The 22,937-nt window shown below is 50.5% G+C and overlaps 1 protein-coding gene across 2 annotated transcripts in view; it reads right to left on the reverse strand.

The window, feature by feature from the left end:
• The window catches only part of sdk2a (sidekick cell adhesion molecule 2a), an 87,445-nt gene that overhangs the window by 26,339 nt on the left and 38,169 nt on the right, over window positions 1-22,937 (reverse strand). Inside the window, exons 2-16 of one of the 2 annotated variants that reach the window (XM_031573043.2) lie at window positions 13,453-13,612; window positions 11,271-11,377; window positions 10,699-10,846; window positions 8,563-8,696; window positions 6,991-7,102; window positions 6,302-6,492; window positions 5,166-5,248; window position 5,102; window positions 4,760-4,954; window positions 4,081-4,197; window positions 3,422-3,589; window positions 2,524-2,626; window positions 1,632-1,808; window positions 1,010-1,146; window positions 435-582 (exon numbers count right to left, since the gene is read on the reverse strand). In XM_031573043.2, the coding sequence (XP_031428903.1) occupies window positions 435-582; window positions 1,010-1,146; window positions 1,632-1,808; window positions 2,524-2,626; window positions 3,422-3,589; window positions 4,081-4,197; window positions 4,760-4,954; window position 5,102; window positions 5,166-5,248; window positions 6,302-6,492; window positions 6,991-7,102; window positions 8,563-8,696; window positions 10,699-10,846; window positions 11,271-11,377; window positions 13,453-13,612 (1,981 nt within the window). Of the gene's footprint in view, window positions 1-434; window positions 583-1,009; window positions 1,147-1,631; window positions 1,809-2,523; window positions 2,627-3,421; window positions 3,590-4,080; window positions 4,198-4,759; window positions 5,072-5,101; window positions 5,103-5,165; window positions 5,249-6,301; window positions 6,493-6,990; window positions 7,103-8,562; window positions 8,697-10,698; window positions 10,847-11,270; window positions 11,378-13,452; window positions 13,613-22,937 lie in introns of those variants that run through there. The other variant, XM_042708359.1, reaches the window with a different exon arrangement.

Consider the following 22,937-nt stretch of genomic DNA (forward strand, 5'->3'; position numbering starts at 1 on the left):
AGCGCACACACACACACACACACAGCATGCATTCTCCTTTTACTGTAACAAAGCACTACAGCACACACACATGTCATCACACCACTCTGGCACTGCAGCAAACATATGCCTATATTAACAAAAGCACACACACACACACTCACACACACACACACACACCAGGCGGTGCAAACACACTAACACAAACAATGTGTGGAAATAACTTGTGCCTAGTCTTGTGCCTAGCCTTCAGTTGATTTTCAATTGCTCCATCCCACGTGGGGGTTACTGTATCACCCCATACTTTGTTTGTTGGCAAACAACCGCCACAGTATGAAGGGCAAGGACAAAGGCAGCAGAGCACAGCAGAAAGCAGGAGAACTCTGACGTTCTTCCACTCTGTGCCCCTGCACCCCCCCCCCCCAACCCCAGAACATGAAGAGGCTGCCGCTCACCGTTCCGTCTCGCGGCTGAACTGGCCTCGGCCCACGTCATTGACGGCACACAGGCGGAACTGGTAGGAGCGCGCGGGGATGAGTCCGCCCACCGACACGCTGGCCGCCTCGGGGTCGATGTTGGCCAGGAGCACGGTCCACGGCGCGTCTGTTTCAGACAGACAGACAGACAGAGAGGTAGAGAAGGTGTAAATTCTAACTTAATACTAACATGCATACACTGAGCCTAGTTATGTCACTCATCGCATCCACCTCTCGCACCCACCTGGTGTCAAGAGTTAACAAATCCTAGTTTGGACTACATTTCCCTTTATTCATCTGGACACTACATTTCCCTTTATTCATCTGGACACTACATTTCCCTTCATTCATTTAGCAGATGCTTTCATCCAAAGTTCAGAAACACATGTCCATCAGTATGTATGTTGAGCCACAAGAACACGGTAACACCGTTTGGGAATGCCATATTTTCAGTGTTCTAGAAGCTTATTCTCCAGGGGGGAAGCACAAGTTTGGGTGACTGGCCACGGTGCGGTCTGGCTCTCAGGCTTTCAGACTCTAATTTATCCACTCACTGTTCTCGGACACCTCCAGGATGTAGCGGATGAGTGGGCTGTTTCCGTCGAAGGCCTGCGCCCAGGTCAGGTTAATGCTCCGCTTCTCGGAGGGACTCAGGGTGGCCATTGGGTTTTCTGGAGAGTGAGGAAGCTGCCTGCGAGACAGAGTGGGAAGGAGAGAATAAGGAAAAAAACAGATGGAGATGGAGCGTGTGTGTTGAGCAGAGGGAGAGAGAGAGAGAGAAAAGGAGGGAGAGGAAAAGTGAGAGATGAAATATGAGGAGAAGAGAGAGAGAAGAGGTCAGACAGAGAAAGAGAGAGTGAGAGAGAGAGAGAGAGAGAAGAGAAGACAAGCAGCTGAGGAAGTGAGCAGGCTGTGCCTCTGAGAGCCATCAGTAAATAGAATAAGACAAAATGATTGAGGAGAAAAGGCCCAGCAGACAAGGACAAGGCAAATCAATGACAAGATATAAGAGTGTGTGTGTGTGTGTGTGTGTGTGTGTGTGTGTGTGTGTGTGTGTGTGTGTGTGTGTGTGTGTGTGTGTGTGTGAGAGAGAGAGAGAGAGAGAGGAAGAGAGAGAGAGAGAGAGAGAGTGTGTGTGTCTATCTATGTTTGTATGTGTTTGACATGTACGGCTACCTGACACGGAGGTGGGCATTCCGTGTGTCGTTTCCCCCGACAGATGTGACTTTGCAGGTGTAGGTGCCGATGTCTCCCGACCAGGTCTGGAAGATGTGGAGTGTGCCGTCCGAGTCCAGGCGGATGCGCGGAACAGCCCCCACATCGATGGCTGAGCCCCCCTTCTCCCAGACGTGCCTGCAGGAGCCAGTCTTCTATTAGAGCACATTTAACCCCACTGACACACACACAATAGAGCTAATTAATTATTAAAACCTAATCGAGGCGCACACACACACACGCACACAGACACGCACGCACGAACACACACACACACACGCACAGAGACACACACGCACACACACATACACACATATATATATATATATATATATACGCAAACACACACCACAACAAACTGCAACTCAGACACGCACTGTCAAACACACAAACACACACACACACGCACAGGCTCATTCACGCACCCTGCGTTTAATTGCAGCTGCTTCGATTCCCCATTTAATCTCCTCTGTCTTGTGTTTAATTAAAGGCTGCATCTAAGTTATTACTCTGCTTACATATTCATCTGTTTATCCCCCATGAAATCAATGGAGGTGCTGTGGCAGGTGACAGTAAATCAAAGCCCAGTCTTATGAGACGGAAGAGAGATAGGGGACAGCTGTGGAGAAGGAGGAAGAGAGGAGAGAAGGAGAGAGAGAAAATGAATAAAAGAGCAACAGATAGAGAGGGGAAGGGAATGAGAGAGAGAGAGAGCAAAAGAGGAAGGGAGAGAGAAGGAGAGAGTGAGTGTTTGAGAGACAGAGGAAGAGGATGGGGTAGAAGATGGAAGAGGAATCAGAAGATGAAGAAGCAGACAACAAGAGTGTAAATGTGTGTGTGTTTCTGGGGTCACCTGACGGTGACACTCGGGTCATTAGTGACCCCACAGGTCATGGTGGCCTTGGTGCCTTTGATGACGCTCTGGTCCTGTGGAGGGTTGGTGATGCGGGTCCGAGCTGGAAACACAAACACAAACACAAACACAAACACACACACAGAGGGCCTTTACAATCCTGCTGCATCAGTCTGTACCATTGCCTTTCAGCTCTGGGTAGAGTCATTCATTATTAATGCTTCCCCATCGCATACATACACACAAACACAAGCACACATGCGCACACACGCACACACACACACACACACACACACACACACACAGTGTGAAGTGAAAACTGATTTGTTCCATACTCTGAGCCTCTGAGCGCGCTAATCCTGCCATACTAAATCAGCGTGTTCGGAAGCGAGAACACAGACCTGCAAATACAGAGTGAGGTGGAAACCTGTTTGCACTATTCTTTCATCCTCACACACATTCATTCGGTTAAGCCACATCCTGTCTTACATTCAGATGGCTCACAACCACACACAAACACATGCCTACATGCACACATGCGCACACACGCACACACACACACACACACACACACAGTGTGAAGTGAAAACTGATTTGTTCCATACTCTGAGCCTCTGAGCGCGCTAATCCTGCCATACTAAATCAGCGTGTTCGGAAGCGAGAACACAGACCTGCAAACACAGAGTGAGGTGGAAACCTGTTTGCACTATTCTTTCATCCTCACACACATTCATTCGGTTAAGCCACATCCTGTCTTACATTCAGATGGCTCACAACCACACACAAACACATGCCTACATGCACACACACACACACATACACACACGTGTACACACACATGCACACACACATACACTCTCACACACACACACACACACACACACACACAAACACTCACCCCAGACCACCAGGTCGGAGGAGGCCTCGTCGATGCCACGGGAGTTGCTGGCCATGCAGGTGTAGGAGCCGGCGTCGGACAGGTGGGACGGGCTGATCAGCAGACTACCAGACTCCAGCAGCGTGAAGCGGGGCAGCTGCACTGAACCACTGGCCAACACTCGCTCACCTACACACAGAGAGAGAGAGAGAGAGAGAGAGAGAGAGAGAGAGAGAAACACAGAAAGAAGAGAGAGAGAGATGGGGAGGAGAGGTGGAGGGGGGCGAGAGAGAGAGAGAGCGAGAGAGGGGCATGATGACCATTTGGTGTATCACCCACCCTAATAACTACTATATGTCTGGGTTACAGTAATGCCTCCGTTCCCATGGTAACGCAGGACTTTTTCGGCCTCAAGCATCTCAAAGGCTCTATTCCTGTGCCGGCAGCTTGGAAATAGACTTCAGTATTGACAGACAGACAGCAGAGTGTGTGTGTGTGTCTGTCTGTGTGTGTGTGTGTGTGTGTGTGTGTGTGTGTGTGTGTGTGTTAACTCTGGGTATGTGATCAGCTGCTGACATGTCTGCGGAGGTGAAGCATGATTAGCTGTGGAGTGTTGTATACGCACAACGCCATTGGCTCTGGGAGAGCGACAGGAGATTGCAACGTGATTGGCCACTCACCTCTCTGCCAAGTGATGGCGGGCCGCGGGGCACCGGCGGTCTCGCAGTGCAGGATGATGGACATGCCGTCAATCACGGCGCTGTCTGCGGGCCCCACCGTGATGTTAGGAGCGATACCTGCGGAGAACAGAGTGAGTGAGCGCGCGCGCCGCTGATCTCAGAACAGATAACCCGTCACACAGCTGGCCACAGATACCAGTTTTGAATATGAAAGTTGCTCCACCTATCTCTTCTCTTTATTCTTCACCCCTGTCATCTTTTATTCTGACAGATGAAAAAGAATACGAAATAAAATAAAAAAACAAAACAAAAACACAAGATCCAGACAGCCTGGCTGCGTTCTCTCTTGTCTATCTATTTCTGCTCCCGCCTCTCTCTCTCTCTTGCTCTCACTCACTCATTCTGTATCCTTTTGTCAATGCGCCGTATTCTGCTTGTCTATCAATCTCTTTCAGCGACTCCTCCAAAAACATGCGGTAATTTGTTGGCTTGTGAGATGATGGATCTGACAAGGAGACAGATAGCGGGGGAAACACTGGAGGGGTCGGGGCATGGAGGGGGCTGGTGGAGGTGGAGGTGGAGGTGGTGGTGGTGGTGGCGGGTGGCGGGTGGAGTGAAGACAGACTTGCATGCGAGTTTCCCTCTGGGTTATTAGACTGGAGGTGGAGCGCTGTCTTACTGGTGACGGCCAGGTAGGTGTTGGTCTGGATCTCGCCGGCCCGGTTGCGGGCGAAGCACTGGAACATTCCCGTGTCGTCCGGCAACAGGCCGTTGATCTGCAGGCTGCCACCCACCAGGACCCTGTAGCGGGGGGTCTTCACTGGACTTATGAGTGCGGCGTCCTTATACCACACGATATCAGCCTGAGGGGTTCCTGGGTGGAGGAGAAGAGAGAGGCTGTCTTAAAAGCACGCAAGCCAGCAGAAACACACACACACAAACACAGTGTGCAACTGCATGCATTCAGCCACAAACACCCAATTTTTCACAAACAAGTGAGTACACACACACTATCACACACCCTCACACACTATCACTCACACACACACACACACACACACACACACACACACACACACACTCACTCTGGCCTGGCAGGGAATGTCCACCACCTTCTCCATCTCTGCACTGATGTGTCTCTCAGGCTCTTTCACAAACATTGGGTGCTCTGCAGAAAGAGACACAAAGATAAATAGAGCGAGAGAGACAGAGAGAGAGAGAGAGAGAGAGAGAGAGAGAGAGAAATAGGGAAAATGAGAGGGAGAGAGAGAGAGATGGAGAGAGTGGGAGGGAGAGAGAGGGGGAGAGTGGGAGAGGGGGGGGGTGAGAGAGGGGGGAGAGGGGGGAGAGAGAGAGAGGAAGAGAAGCTGAACTAGTCTGGACTTTCATGAGTAGCTCCCTGCATTGATTACCCATCTCTATGAGAGCACTTGTGCAGTGGGACACGTAAGCCACTCAGTAAGGAACTGTGAGCATCAACTCCACTTCGCCCCAGTCAAAACAACACTAGCCTACACCATACTCGCCACCTCACCTCAAGTGTTGTTGAGACACCAAATCTATTTTTCGGAAGCTTCGTGAATGAAGTGATAATAAAGTGTTTGTGTTTGGTGCCAGCCTGCATTATAGGGGAGCAGATGATTAGAAGGGAGTGAGACAAGAGACAAGAGAGTGAGATGGAGGCATGTGGTGTTGGTGACCTTGACCAACGAGGTCAAGGTGAGAGGGACTCAGTGGGAGTTTGAGGTGATGGTATTAATTAGCATAGCGCTGTGCTGTTTGCCAAACATGTGTGGATAGTGTGCACTGCATGAACTACAAAGCTGCAAACGAACACGAAAAAGATACTTCATGTTCATGTTTTCAATTTGAACCCTTCTCACAGCGACACAATGACATTCCACATTTCTGGGAACTAGGACTGAGAAACTGTGAGTCATTTGTTCTGGTTGTATATACAACAGTCTCTCAAGAGCCTTAGGTCATATATGGGCCTAGTTCAATACGTTTGGAAAAGGTCAACCAGAAAATAGACAGACATATGGATGCATGACCACCTAGAGTTAATGACTATAAAGTTCCATGAGGCTGGTGGCTGGTCTGATAAATGTACCACAGCGATGCCCTGTGCTGGGTCAGTGGGGAGTCACTGGTGTGTGGCAGCGAGTATTATGAGAACATTATTTATTTTGAATCGGGCAGTGGAATGACGACTACATACCCAGCACGTGCAGGTAAGCCCCAGCTTTGACGATGGGCGCTCGACTGCTGCGCAGGGAGGCCTCGCACTCGTAGTACCCGCTGTCACTCACGAGAGGCCCGCTGATGCTCACCCGCCGGCCGAAGTCCCGGATGCCACGGGTGAACACCTGACCGTTCTTACGCCATGTGATGGCCAGCTTCACCAGTGGCCTGAAGGGACACGAGGAGAGAGAGAGAGAGAGAGAGAGAGAGAGAGAGATATGACAGGTAGATGAGAGAAGAGAGGAATATTCCAGGGGACAAGAGGATGAGAGAGAATGAGAAAGAACTCATTAGAGAAGTCATCAGAGAGGGTGATGGCAGCGCAGACCCAAGCCAATGCATTTTTAATGCTGTGAAAATTCAACTGTAAATACTTCTGTTCATACCTGTGTGCATGTGTGTGTTTATGCAAGTTAGAGTACTGTACAATTATGTACACATATATGTGTGTGTGTGTGTGTGTGTGTGTGTGTGTGTGTGTGTGTGTGTGTGTGTGTGTGTATGAGTGTTTTCATTTACCGTCTTAGCTTTACCATCCAAACTACAGGCTATGGCAATAGATCCATTCCATTCTCCATTCAGACACCAGACCGCCCACACGAGAGACTAATGGTGGATGGCAGAGCTAACCCTTAAAGCAGCTCACCGTCATGTGACTGGGCTCACCTGGCATTGGCCACACACTCCAGGGTGACTTCAAACGCTCCCACCACCACACTCGTGTTCTTCGGGGGGACAATGATGGAGGGAGCAATGGGGTCCGCAGGACCGCCTATGTCTGCGGAGAGAAAGGGAGAGAAAGAGAAAGAAAGAGAAAAGAAAGAGAGATAGAGATGTAAAGACCAAGTCAAGGTCTCTAATGGAGGGGTGGAACATGTAGCTTTTCAATACATGATGACGATGCTGATGAACCCAACACCTAGTCAAACATGGAATCAGCAACGGTCATGTAATTCAGGCAGACAACAAACTATTTTTACATTGTGTCCCTCACAGCCTCTGTCAAACCTGTATGACTCTAATTAACACCATTAGACTGCTGAGCACAGCAGCACCTGTGTCGGTCTCCATTCTCAGCCTCAACAAAGGCTCCATCACGCTCCATGGTGGAGGCCAGACTGGATGGGTGGGGGTGTGACGGGGTTGGCTGATTAAACTCATCATACTCACTCGCTAATTCAAAACACAGCCCAGAGCCAGCCATTGATTCTCTACTCTCAATCAGCGCGCTCTTTTCCAAACTCCCCCACCCCCCCCCCCCCTGGTCTCTCCTGCGCCTCGCCTCCTGTCTGGTCTCGCCCCGGCTGCTGTTTTCTGTGGTGTGAGACGGGGCTTAGGGAGCGAGAGCATGACTCCCCTGGTGTGAGCGTCTCTCCATAAATCTGCTTTTGTGGTGGGCTATTAAATGGCAAGCTCGTTTTACAACACGGCTTAATCACCTTGTCAGAGGGCTGCTGGGGGGGGGGGGAGGGGGGGGCAGAGCAGAGGTGTGGATGGGGGTGAGAGAGAGAGAGAGAGAGAGAGAGCTCATCACGGGCAGTCGCGGACAGAGGATGCAGGCCCATCGCAAAACAATGGCGAGGCCCAACGCAGGGTATTGATTCTGAGCAAACATAGTGCATCACTGCCTCAGAGAACGCGTGAGAGAAAGGGAAGAGGTGTGTGTGTGTGTGTGTGTGTGTGTGTGTGTGTGTGTGTGTGTGTGTGTGTGTGTGTGTGTGTCTGAGTGTGTATGTGGGGGTGCACGGGGGTGGTTGAAGGAGGAGCCGTGAAGAAAAGAGGATGGAGAACAGGAACTGGAATTACACCACCAGAGGGAGCCAAAACGATTTATGTTATTGTTTCAGCAGAGCCTGCCCACCTGTTGGATGTCCAGTTTAGGAGTTCTGGGTTTGACTAAAACACTGTCAGAGAATGCACACAAACACACACTATCTCTCTCTCTCACACACACACACACACACACACACACACACACACACACACACGCACACACACACACACACACACACACACGCACACACACACACACACACACACACACACACACACACACACACACACACACACACACACACACACACACACACTCAGTTCTTCTTCTTTCACTCCCTGAACCGGATGAACCTCTGTGCTTCTGCTGAACAGCATGCTTTCTCCACCATGCTGTTTTAAATTATATGATTCGGTTTTTGTGTGTGTACGTGTGTGTGTGTGTGTATTTGAGACTGTACTCACTCTCCACAGTCAGGGTAACCGGTAGGCTCGTCTTGTTCTCCCCATTCTTGTCGTTGACGGCCTGTGCGTAATAGCGGCCGGCGTCGGGGGCGACCGTGGACAGAATGATGAGGGTGTTGTCCAAGCTGATGGCTCTGTGTGAGGAGAGGAGAGGAGAGGAGAGAAGGACACATATTGGCCATCTAGCGCAGACATAGCATGCAACAGATAAACACATCTGCCTGTAACAAACACATATACCTCAACTCATGCTTCATATACACTACACACACACACACACACACACACTCCACTCTTCACATGAACATATGGTAACACAACGTATGCGCGCACACTCCAACACTCCATCACATTGGAATTCAATTACCCAACACATGGCAGGTCCACACACACAGGCTCTTCAGCACGCCTCTGGTATCTGAAGCCCAGCTGGTTAAGATCACAGCACTCTGCAGAGCCATGCCAGCACTTCGTTGCATCAATGTGATTTTCTTTCTTGCCTTATTTTTTTTTTCTCTCGCGTGGAGGAGCCCACGAGGACAAAACCACTTTGGGATTCCACGGGGCGGCTCCGCAGGGCCCCGGCCGTGAGCGCGTGCCGGTAAATGAGAGCCGACACTCCCCGCGCCGGCAGATTAGGGCCTGTGTATCTGTCAGCACAGGCCCGATAAGCACAGATTAAACAGACTCCCGAACAATTATACTGAGGGCTCTCACGAAAGTCGGCGCGACGCCCCGCGGAATATCAATGTGCAGGAGAAGGGAAAAAAAAAAAAAAAAAAACAAAGCAAACAAATTCTCCCTCTGTCAGAGTCTCTCAGATTCATAAAGAGGCAGGTGCTGCCGTGGCAACGCGCTTTGGCATGATAGGACGCCACACCTTGGCAGGGAGGAGCCGCTGCTCAAAGTGAATGACGTGACAGCGGGGAGGGCGGGGCTTCAGCCTCTCTGAAAAGTGCCTCTGACGTTTTTTTTATATAACCTGTGCCCCCCCCCCCCATTCCCTTTCCTTCCTCACTCGCTTCGCTTTTGGGGGATTTTATGTGGAGAGCTTCAGAAAAAAGAGAAGTGCACTCGTCTGGTTTCGCCTCGGAGGGGCTGGGGAATACAATCCCCCCCGTAAATGTCTGAAGCCCTCACGTCAGATACGACATGCCGGACGAGCTCCATAAATTATAGATCATCAAACACAGCGCTGTTCTCGCTCAGCCTCGCGCTGTCGAGTCAGGTAAATTAATCTCAGGTGATTGCCAAAGACCTCCCTGACCCAGACTAGATACACATATACACACACACACACACACACACACACACACACACACACACACACACATACACAAACACACACACATTTCTGGTTTAAGCACCAACACACGTATTGATGCACCCCCCACCACACATAAATATACACACACACACCATCCACCCACCAACACTTACCTACCCCCCTATACACACACACACACACACACACACACACACACTAACTGGCTAACTAACACATAAACGCTGCAAGCACAGTTACAGAAATCAGCCCACTGCTGTCAGTCCCGAGGTCATCAATACAGGGCTTTTGTCCATTTGGTGTAATTGGCTCCCCTGTTGCTCACGTCCTCCTCCCTCCTCCTCAATCAGCGCTCTCTCCTAAAGGCAGCCGCGCCGCTCGCACAGGCTCTTATTATACCAGCCTCCATCACGGCTCCAGTCATTTACAGAAGGGGCCTTCATGACCAAACTCACGTCTAGCAGGGAGCAGAGCACAGCGGTGGCAGGCAGGCGCTGCCAAATCTATAGGCACAGCACTCCCTTCATGTCAAATACACGTGAGGACATGCATCTTTGATCGACGCCACCAAATGACACACATAAAACATGTATCTCTACCTCCTCCCTACCTTGTCACACACACACACACACACACACACACACGCACACATATGCATGCACGCGATTACTACCCCACAAAGCACACAGACACTCACATACTCATGAACACATGCACACATACAAACACGTGCACAAACAAACACACACACACACACACATACACACTCACACACTCACACACACACACACACACACACATAAATGACAGCTTGTGAGAGCACACAGGCAGATATGAGGGGGGCGCTTTACATGCGGCTGCTGGGGGGGATCTTGCGTCCGTCCCTGAACCATGTGATCTGGGGCCGGGGGTAGCTGAGGATGCGTGGGGTCAGGATGACCGCTGCCTCTCCCTGGGACACGGCCTGGGTGCGCTCGCCCTCCACAAAACCGCCCATATCTGAGGGAGAGACGGAAGGAGGGAGAGAAAGAGGAAGGGATGTGATGTGATGGAGAGAATGAAAGAGGGAGATAGAAAGGTGGACCAATTGGTGTGAGGGTGCACACACAGAGAAGGAATAGATTAGGAGATAGATAGATAGAGAAGAAAGAAAGGCATACGTAGAAAGTGGAAAACGGGAGAACGAATGAGTGAGATGGACCAAAGGAGAGAGCAGGGAGATGGACAGAATGATTTGGAAGAGGAGTGAGTGAGGGAAATGGGAGAGAGGGAGAGAGAGAGAGAGAGAGAGAGAGGGAGAGAGAGAGAGAGAGCACATTTTAACAGTCTGCACAGCTCCTGCAGCGACTCGGCGGGTACATGCAGTGCCTTTAAAAACCACTTCAGACAGCTGTCCACGGCTCGGGGGGGAACGCGCACTTACAGGCCACTTGCACCTGAGTACTCCGCTGCATCAGGGCGCCCACCCGGTTCCTCACGATGCACCGGTAGAACCCCGCATGGGCACGGTCCAGCGCCGGGATCACATACCTGACAAACACAACCGTTAGGATTCCACATCATTCCAGACATGAGGAAAAATGAACAAAAGAGCCCTATCTGGCAATTAGGGGGGGAAAGCCACACACACTGCAGTCAGAAGGATGTTCAGGAATATTTCATAATAGTGTGCATGCCATGTAGGCGAAAGAAACACATTTGGTGTGAGTGTGAGTGTGTGAGTGTGTGAGTGTGTGTGTGTGTGTGTGTGTGTGTGTGTGTGTGTGTGTGTGTGTGAGATGGTGTTAAGTTTGGCACGCTCTACCACTCTCAGCACCCTAACCTGTCAAAGTAGCTTCATTAATAATGGAAAAGTGTTTCAGCCTGGCTTGATGTTATGATGACAACACAGGGTAGAGAAAAAAGGCCATCTACACAATTTAACTCTGCCAAAAAAAACAACAGCAACAGAACAAAACAAGCACTAAGTGGAGGGGAAAAATCTGCAACATGTGCAATCTAATCTGTACCATTCCTATTGACAGGAATCAGAGAAGCTGAGACCACACATAAGGAACTGTACATTAAGACATCCTAACAAGGGCCAGGGATGAAGTATTAGAATGCCTCAGTTCTTTAGGGTGTGTGTGTGTGTGTGTGTGTGTGTGTGTGTGTGTGTGTGTGTGTGAGAGAGAGAGCTATAAATAGAAAAGGGGGTTTGTTGAATGAGACAGTGGCATCCGCAGAAGGCTTCTTATCTGCCCTGTTGAGTTCTTGCACGACTATTTGCAGAACGGTGACGCCTTGGTTAAGTGGATTCAAGTTCTCTCCTTTGATCAGGAATGGTGGGGAATAACAAGCAGAACAGTGATCCTCACAACCCCGCTCTTCCACACACACACACACACACACACACACACACACACACACACACACACACACACACACACACACACACACACACACACACACACACACACAGAGAGCGCTGTCGGCTCAGAGTGCTGATGACTGGCTAAGGAGGGGAGATGTGGGCTGATAATGATGGCTAACAGGGATCTAATTGTGTGGTTTGGAACCTATTCACACTGTTTCTGCAGACAGGAAGAGGAGGCTGAGAGCTTTCTCCTCATCGCCGCCGCCGCCGCCGCCGCCGCCAACACGACTAGAACAGAGCAGCATCCACAGAGGACCAGCGGCCTTAAAGCTGGAGGCGGTATACAAAAGGTCTTTGCGCTGCACAATCCATTAAAACCCTGTTCATCTCGGTGTGAAATTTTGACCTTCTTGGTCAGCAAAAGAACTAAAACAATAACAAGAGAGTGAAGTATTGTATTATTGACAGCAGCAGCCGAATGCAAGGCAGGAGCGCCCACTGCAGTGCTGCAGTCGGGAACAATTCACTTAGCGGCGCCTGGCATAAATATTGGAGGAGCCGTGCTAATGTCGAATGCGATGGGGTTTTTTTTTCTGCCACATGCGTGGCTTTTGTGAGGGGGTCTTGTGCCTCCTGGCGCCATTCTGCCATTCCTGTTCTTCATGGGGTGTGAGTGTGAGTGTGTGTGTGTGTGGGTGGGTGTGTGAATGTGTGTGTGTGTGTGTGGGTGTGTGTGTGAGTGTGTGTGTGAGTGTGTGTGGGTGTGTGTGTGTGAGTGTGTGTGAGTGTGTGTGTGTGGGGAGTGTGTGTTTGTAAGTGTGTGTGGGTGTGTGGGGGGGTATTGGGTGGTGGTGAGGAAAGCAAAGCCCTGTGGCTGCTAAACAAGGGAAGGGGACTCCTGGTGAAATGAATGCTGCTGTATTTGTGCATTCCGAACGAACAGAAAATGATATCTGCTAATATGTGCTCGGAGTGGCTGCGCAAGTCATTTCATGCTCATATTGAAAAGGGAGACATTGCATCTCAAGGGGGTTACCACGCCAGATCCTCGCTGAATATATAAATAAAGATGAGATTGAATTTGAATTAAACGCGGGGCAAATGAGGAATTTGTTCAATTTAAACTGTGATTAGTGTTCCTATTTACTAAGCTGGTTATACACCCACAATTGAGACGGAGGACCAGAGAGGCAATTTGTTTGTAGCTCCTTTCTGTTCTTTCATTCTGTTCCGTCGTCCTCTCTCTTACCTGTACTCAAGCGAGAAGCGCGTCAGCTCGGTTCCGTTGTAGATCCACTTGAACTCGAGAGGCCAGCTTCCCTCGGCCATGCAGGTGAGCACCAGGCGGTTCCCTTCCAGGTGGACCTGAGTCGGAATGGGCTCCATCTTGAAGTAGGGAGGAACATCATCTAGGCCCACGGAGAGGAGAGAAGAGGGAGGAAGGAGGGAGGAGATTAGAGTGGAGGTGGGGGAGAGGAGGGGAATTGGAAAGAAAAGGAAGAGAGAAGGAATGGGGAGTGAAAGAGATAAGAGAGAGAGGGACAGAGAGAAAGAGAGAAAGAGGGAAAAGAGAGTCAGGGGTTAGACAGGTACGACCAATGCCAGATCAATGAACCACAGCGGAAAAAGGAAGCAAGGTTTAGCAGATGGCTGAAAAAACAATCCTCCAAACTGATTTGAATGTCAGGCGCACAATCAAAGAGCCGAGAGCGTTGAGAGGTAGGGCTGCAAGAGGGCTCCTCTAGGTAGCAGCCCTGAGAGCTGCAGGGGGGGAAGAGCACGGCGCGGCAGCGAAGCCCTTAAGGAGTATTTGTTTGGTAGCCCCACAGCCCAGAGCAGCTGACAGAATGAGCTATGCCCTGCACCGCCGTTCATTTATCTTTACTGTTTCTAATACGGGGAGCCAGATTATGTAGCATAGCCGCGCACAACCACTCCCATCCACATCGTACTACTAAACTAAAACACCACTGAGGTTCATGGCCCACTAAGCGCGGAACTCCCTGTCAGCGCCCGTGCGAGACAAAGTGCTTTCATTTTCTCCCGACGAGAAAGAAATGATCAGACGTATCGATCCCCTCCCGCCGTCTGTCTCGGCCAGGCCCCCGGAGGGTGACAGTGTGCCGATCGTAGCAGCATTAGCGCGGACGGGCTAATTAAAGGCAGTATTAATAGAGGCGGAGGATGGCGGCTCAGTCCCAGGCCCCCGGAGCCACGTGGTGATGGTGGGCAAAAAGAAAGAAAATGGGCTGGTTTTCCCCACTGTCATCCCTCCTTTACCATAAGTCTGCTGTGTGGTGCTTCGTAGATCAGCCCAATGACTGCATTAGTCAGGCTCCCATCAACACCAACACCACCATTACCTGCACCTGCAGCAGCACCAGTGCCACCTCTTCCAACACCCCCCCCCCCCCCACCACCACCAGCTCACCTCACCCTGACACCGGAGGGAGCCAGCAAGCAGCAAGGAGTGGGAGGCGAGAGAGGGAAAATGAGAGGGAGAGAGAAAGAGAGAGAGAGAGAAAGAAAGAAACTCAGGATGGTTGAGGAGTACAAAATGAAGTTAATGCAGTCATGTATCCAAGCTGGAAGGTAAAGCGTGAACTAAAACCGGGATTTGCCCACGCTCATGTGCACTGTTAGCACACACACACACACACACACACACACACACACACACACACACACACACACACACACACACACACACACACACACACACACACACACACACACACACAGGCAAACAGCGGTAGGCAGACAAGGTTTCTAGGGAACAGAAAAAGAACAAAATAGATAAACAACCAAACACTCTCTACCTCTCTCACACACACAGTCACACACGCACGCTCATACACAGAGACACTCATCAGAAAAGGACAGTGAGATGTGATACCCGTGGACTATTATCAGGCTAATCAAAGCCCTCGACGACCCCCTCTGACACCCTCCACCATTACCGCTACTGGGTAACTGCTCTAAAAAAAAAAAAAAAAAACAATCACCCATGTGGGCCGAAATAAAGCATTTACCAATCTCTATCCTCCTCTCCTATTCCACAGACACACACCTACACACACACACACACATATACGCACACACACACACACAAAGCTCCTCAGCTTCAGTGCTCTCCTGCAAACACCCCGGTAATTTCATCCCCCCCGGTAAATGCATTGCCATTCCCTCTAGCTGGTGGAGGGGCAACATCCACTTAGCGATGCAGCACTATAAACGCGGGCCCCATTAGGGACCTCCAGATGCAAAAGCTGACTCCCACATCGATTGGCTGGGGGCGAGCAGCAGGACTCGGGAACGCCATGAGAGGGACTAGAGGATATGAGGGGGGCTGTCGCCCCAGCGAGGAGCGAGTATCGCCGCCGCCACCGCTGCTGCTGCCATTAAAATGAATGCAAATGGCAGTGGCATTTTGGTGGCGGTGCTGGGCTGGTGTGGGGTGGCGTGGGGGGTTGGGGGGGTGGAAGGGAGGGGAGGTGGGTGTTGCTCGTGCAGCTCAAAGGGAAATTGCTTTGAGATCGAAATAGGACTGAATGTACTAAAGTTACTCGTTGCCAGGGAGGTTTATTGTCCCGCTTGTCGGCGATGATGGAGCTCAGGTGTGGAGCGTTGATCAGCGTGGCAAAGGAAATTAGAGGTTAGGCTCTCAACACACCAGGGCTGGTATTACATATCAATCATGGTCCATTCCGACCATATGACCGTATAGTTGTTTGCGCCGGGAGAGGGGTATTCATATGTACTTGGTCAGGTGAATCAAATAATTTACATTTCTATTGACATATGTAATCCAGAATCATTCCTCTAACATGTGTGTGTGTGTGTGCAGTATAATTGCAGGTACATAAAGATGTTCATGAGCGCTTGATAGGATACCTTTGGTCTGCAAGTGTTTGAATATGCAGGCGTGTGTGTGCATACGAATGTATCACTGTACCAGAATCACATTGCCTGCCTTTTCCTTTTGCATGAGTGTGTATGTGTGCACACCTGAATGCCTATGTGTGTGTGTGTGTGTGTGTGTGTGTGTGTGTGTCTGTGCGTGTGTGTGGTAGTGCCGTTCTCAGCTTTTTGATCTCCGCGGCAGGTTATTGAGGTTAAACGTCTCAGCACCTCGTAACATTGAGGGCAGACAGAGGCAGTGCAGGTGGCGGGGACAGAGACAGAGTTCCACTCAGGTCATCATCTGCAATTCACCCTTAATGAGCCTCAAGTCCACCACGTCTCCCTGCCGTCACTGCAGCCGCCACTCAGAGCAACACAGAGAGACACAGTAAGAAAACAGAAAAAAACAACCAGCACATTCAAAAAAAAAAATACACCTCTCCTCGCCTCGCTTCTCTTCTCGGTCGAAAGTGAGTTGACAAAACACTAGGATGAGGACATCTTTTTCAACAGCAGTGCAGGATTTGGTTTGGATGCCAATCCGCATTAGGTGGTATTGAACTGTGGTAGAATGAGAGAAGAGGGGAGAACAGAGAGGGGGGGGGGGGGGGGTGTGTGGAGGGAGGTGGTGAGTTTTGGCAGTGCAGGGGGAACAGGGGCCAGATGGAGAGCCTGGGGGTGGGGAGGAGGAGGGGGAGAGGACGGGGTGATGGAGGAGGAGGAGGAGGAGGAAGAGGAAAGGGAGGAGGATGTTCCTGGACCACAGGCACTCCGCAGAGGAGAGGTGGAGCGGCGGAGCGATGGCCAGCGGCAGGAGGCGTTTAATGTCCCTCTCGGTGGAAATCTTACCATCATGCCCTCCCTCCATCCCTCCCTCCATCGCGCCCTCTGTCCTCCCCATTCCGCTTTTAGAGCCAGCCAGGTTCCTGGGCAGTGATAAAAACACCTTATTTCAACCTGACAGCTGAAGCCGAATGGGTGGCAATGCTCCACGCAGGCTCCCCGCCGTGCAGCCTGAATTTTAATGGCCGCCAGACAAAGGCCACAGGCACAAGCCAGGATCCATAAAACATGCCCCATTGTGTTGCCGCTGCACCATGCTGGCATGCAATCACACAGAGAGGGGGGGTTGGGTTGGGTTGGGGGGGGGGGGGGGGGGGTTGGCGAGAGGGCTGCATTCAGCACTTGTTATATTCGTCACCTTTCCTTTTTATTTCAGGAAGCAGCAGGTTCATTCTGTGGAACCTGTGCCGCTGAGACAGTGTGTGTGTGACCCCATCGCATCGCGTGGGGCGTCGCAGCCGTGCCGTGGGAAGAAGCCCCGAGAAAGGTTTGCCATCGGCTCACTGCGAACGAATGAACGCCTGCCACCCGCCCGCCCTCCTTCCCTCCCTCCTTCCCTTCCTCCCTCCCTCCCTCTGTCTCTCTCTCTCTCTCTCTGCACACTTTCGCTGCTTCATTGTGACATCTGCTATCTTATTCATGTCACTCTTGCTGACATTCAGCGGTAGAACATTCAAGGCTGTTTCAATGGGCTCTTTCTATGCGGGCGGCAGAAATGTCGAACAGAGGGTTTTCTTCGCTCACCTTGCACAGTGCCTTTACAGTACTCACCGGTGTGTGTGTGTGTGTGTGTGTGTGTGTGTGTGTGTGTGTGTGTGTGTGTGTGTGTGTGTGTGTGTGTGAGCGTGGGTGTGTGAGTGTGTGAACAGAAGGGAGTGAGTGTGTGTGTGTGCTCACGCCCTTGGCTGGTGTAAAGTGAGACTGCGGACACTTGCTCTTGTCTCCAGCTCTCCAGCGCGGGGCTCCAGGTGAGTGTTACAGACTGGAACGTCGGGGCAAGCGCCAAGCCCTCGCTTCTCCTCGTCAGCCTCACAGTCCCGCTTGTGAAGGTCAGTGTGATCCGTCACTCTGTCACTGCCACTGTCATCATGACAACCAGCATCCTGCTTCTGCATCAACTCCCCCACGCAGCCATCTCGCAAGCAGAATGCCCTCCACCTTGGCAGCCAAGGTGAGGAGACCCATTTCAACAAGGGGCTGAATAACAATGTCAAGGCATTAAGACGAACACCAGATATAACAACAGGCCTTATCGCCTCCTTCTCCCAATCATTTACCGTTATGGCCTGGATGGCAGCATCTGCATAGAGTGTGCGCACGTGAGTATGTACCTAGTGTACACAAACAGGCTAGTCCATCCGTGGTTTACACCAATCGCCCCAACAATTTATGGCCATTAAATCATCCTGGTAAGGCACTCAAGATGGGCTCTCTGCATCAGTTGCAACCGGCGTTATTGTTGGTTGGAGCCAACATGGCAGTTCGATTACCGAGCCTCTGATTAAAGCTGAGGAAAGCCATCAGTCAGGAAACAGTGTTATTCGAGGGGGGTGGGGGTACTCCAGCCTTTGTGTCAGATTATTGCCTGGGTGAATATTGGTCTCACTTCCATCCTATTTCACTGGTAGGGCCCAGTCTCCACAGGTAGTATTCGGATGAAATGACATACGACAGATGAACGGGTCGCCCTGGCTGCATTGATTCGTAACCGCAGGCATTAATTGAGGTGTGCCGTGGCACAACATTTGGACTTTGATCGCAGAGCTGTGGGCAGCCAGTGACGTAACTCAAACACAATTAGTGGCAACATTGAGCTATCAAATGGAGATTTAATTAGGAGCGAAGACCGAGCAGGGGGTGCCGCTCGATGGCCTGCAGATTGAATTATCTACGCACAGCCTTCCTGAAGGCGACACTGAGACAACGCTGCCACAACACCCTCCTTCACGCACTTTCTGTCCTAACCTTCTTTTACCTCTTCAGCATCCCTTACACTTGTTCATTCTTCCAGCTTGCTCACATTTTACAGCACTGTCCTCTTGTTTTTTTCCCAATGTCCCATCTATTCCCAATCCCTTCCAAATCTCTCTTGCTCTCTCCCTCTCTCTCTGTCTTTGCACTTCTTTTTAGCTCTCTCTCTCTCTTTCTCTCTCTCTCTCTCTCTCTATCTCTGACTCACCAGAGGGGAGTTTGTGTGCCCAGGGACGTGTCTCTGATATCCTAGAGCTTAATTAGGCTCCAGAGCACTTGGCACAACACGCAGAGGAGCAACCGCAAAAGCCAGCCATCGATTAATGAGACACCGTGCACCCACATACTCCTTCCACATCTATTATGTGCCCGCTTCTGCACAGAGGCCCGCAGAGACCAGCTGGATCTCAGAGACCTTGCAGCAGGCGCCCTGCTTCTCCCTCTCCCCCCCCTTCCTTCTCCCTCTCCCCCCCTTCCTTCTCTGTGATGCTGTGATGTCGACCATCGCTCACTTCAGATGGACTAAGGAGGCACATCGGGAGGCTCTTTGCTTGCTGCCAAGCAGGAGATCCCTGCCTCCTAACTAGCCATTAGACACCGTGGATTTAATGCAGTGGTCGGCGCTAAGCTGATAACCGTTTCACCCGAGAGCTTTAGTTTCCTTTCACTTGGAACAAATCAGTGGTTTGATCCACAGGCCTGCAAGGGAAAGAGAAAAAGTAACGAAAGACAGAATCTTTTGGGGGTTTTGACTGATGTTAGGTGAGTTAAGAGAGGCACAGAGCAAACTGATGAGGAAGGAGAGCAGAAAGAGGGATGCAGGAAGAAGAAGAAGGCATGCAGGCAGGCAGCGTTTTCTCGGGGCATGAAGAGGCTGGGAAGAACTGAATTTAGAAAGTAGGGCAAAGAATAATAGAGGAAAAATAACAAACAGAGACGCCGAAATGGGAATTCCACCGGGCCGCGGGTCATTAGAGTTAATTCCGCGCATTCTGCCATCTGCTGCGATTGTTTACACTTGCCTGGATAATTAGATCCTAATTAGTTGATGGTGTGGTGGGATTGCATTTCGTGCGCACACATACAACCTCACACAAACACACACACACATGCACGAGCGTGTTCACACACACACACACACACACACACACACACACACACACACACACACCAGACGGGTAGACGTTGTCTTATGACTAACACCTGCGCGCTTGATGTGGCAACATCCAAGAAGGCTGCTCTCTGGGGGACGCACCTAACACACTCAATTGGAGAAAAAAAAATTCAAATCACTTTCTGCAGTGTGAGGCGTGTGGGTCCTCGTCCAGCGGGTATCACAGCCCACCGGTGCTGCCGGGGCCTTATCAGCCTACCCTTAACGCGGTGAGAAATGATTTCAAAATTGGAAGCACTTGCCAGGCCCATCTGTCCCCTCGCTCTGCTGTTCGGCGCTGTCTTTTTGCGACAGCGAGATACTGACACCATGGCGGCACGGAACAAAGTGCCAGATCCTGGAGCCATCCTCTCCCCCCGGCAGACCGCCCCTCCCCTTCCCCTTCTTTCAGCCGCTCCTGCGTCTCAGAGATAGCGCATATGCTAATAGTTTTGAGCGTAGCATTGTACCGGGCGGATGGCATTGTAATACATGTGCGTAGAATGGGAGGTGATTGTGATCCTTATCGGAGAAAGACAGAGAGAGATTGGGAAGTGGGAGCGAAAGAAACAGTGAGAGAGAGAGAGAGAAAGAGAGAGAGAGAGAGAGAGAGAGTGAGAGAAATGATAAAAGCAGCGGAGATGATGATAAAAAAGACTGGGGAGAGAGAGAGGGAATATAAGATGTAACAAAAGAGAGGTATGAAAGACTGAGCAGGAGAGAAGAACAAGTAATACAGAAATGGAGAGAGAGAGAGAGAGAACGAGAGAATATGTGAAAGCACTTTGGTGGTGAGTGGCAGTACTGGAGGTAAATGCTAATGATCATGTGTGTGCGGCTGACAGACAGAAGAGTTATGAGCTCCCTTCATTACATTTACAGCCGCCCTGCCTGCCAAGGCTGTCACGCCGGTGCATGGACACAGCGCCTTATTTATCTGCAGGGAGAGAGAGGAACATGGCTCACATTAAAAGCATCATTCACACTTACGGCAGATCCTCAGTGCAGAAAAGAGAGAGAGTGCTTTTCCAGTGGGGCTGAAGGCAGTAGCTCACCTGATATGATTCAATTCCGGCATTTCATTAAAAGAGGGAAGGCAAAATGGCAGAGACCCAGCACAACATCAGGGAGGCCTCAAGATGTAGAACGTGCACTGATAAATGGCGAGGAACTGGGAGGTGGTTAATTCAATGCTTCCAGCCACACAAATAAACAAGATTTGGGAGGGGGGAAGAACTTAAACGGTGAGAAGTTGAGTTTAGGAAAAATAAAATAATTTTGAGTACAAAACAATCAAAGGAAGCAATGGCAGTAGTTTCCTAGCAGTGCAAAAGGCTGACGGATTACAGTGTGCCACATTGCTTCGTCGCACAGACGCACTTCTGGCAGACCTTTTGACCGCCATTTTCTCCCATCATTCTTCTTAACGGGCTGGCTGGTGCACCGACTGATGGTGCAATTATCCCTCTTCACCCAACCCCCCCCCCCCCTACCACCACACACACACACACACACACACACACACACAAACACACACACACACCCCACCCCATCACCACCAACAACTCACTCGAGTGCCTCCCTGTGACAGCAGCCACATCACCTCCCTAAACGCTTCATCTGTGACCTCTGACTTCAACCCCCCCCAACAACCCCCTCTGAAAAAACTCATGTGTCATGTCATCTGATGGCATCGATGTTCTCATAAGCTCGGCTGCCATCAACCCTTTGTTTAGTCGGAGAGCAAGGCAGAGAGCGATCTGGTTAAGAGAGCGACAGGAACAATTCACTTGGGCGCAGTGCGAGAGCGCGTTACAGAACGCTGACACAAATCCCCAACACTGACATTATGCTAATGGCATTGTTCCTCTGCTTCTTACACAACTTTTGGTGAAAGCAAATCTCATCTCTTCTCCCCTCTCTCAATTACTTGGATGTTATGTTCCGAGAAGTGGCTGCTGATTTGTGACTCAAAGACAAAAGGAGAGAGAGAGAGAGGGGAAAAAAGGGTCTTTCAGAAACACTAATTATTGTGTTTGCTCAGACACAATGGCAGCTCACGATGGTGCCAAGCTGGGGCTGCAGCAATTAACCTCCAGCGTCAGCAGAACCAGAGCCTGGTTGGGCTCTTTATGGTCTCCACTGTGGCCAGACAGACCAGCTTCCTGGAATGTGGAGTCCGGGGGCGAGACTGACCACAACTCCAAAAACAGACCAAAATAGAAACAAGGAAACCAGGCCGATGAAAGAAAACGCTCTAAAAATAAAGCAAAATTGCAGATTCGACATGAAAAGCACACAAAGCGCAAAATTTGTGAGGAGATTAGTGCCCACCCTGCCTTTGCATATTCGCTAAGGTAATAAAAGTTCTCTTTTACTCCCTGTTGAGTTTAAACCTGTGAACCCACTGAATGTGGTAAGGTGAAAGCTGGCCGAGGTGAAAACACTTCAAATAAACTATCAATCAGTGACACTTCTGTAGACGCTCGAGAAAAAGATCCATTCACCGCCTGTCACCCTCATGTCCACTGCCCTGCAGTGTGATGCGCCACTGCCCCTGGCTGCTGCCAGTCATTCCCTCCAAGGGCTTAATCATCCACACCGACTCATTTCACATCATATAACCTCCAACCACATTTTTGGGTCAGATTACTAGTGTAGAAAAAAAAAAAAAAACGGTTCCCCCTGCAGGTCATGTCATTTGGATCGACCATGAGCCTGCTGCCAACATCCAAATCTGCAAATCAATAGTCATAAAGCAGAGCAGTGTATGACCGGGCAGGCCTTGACAAGGGAGGGCTACAACACTGCAGGACAACTGTTGATACAATCGTGTATTATTTTCTATTATTTCCCTTCCCTTC

Source organism: Clupea harengus, chromosome 1, assembly GCF_900700415.2.
Source record: "Clupea harengus chromosome 1, Ch_v2.0.2, whole genome shotgun sequence".
Classification (NCBI taxonomy): Eukaryota; Metazoa; Chordata; class Actinopteri; order Clupeiformes; family Clupeidae; genus Clupea; species Clupea harengus.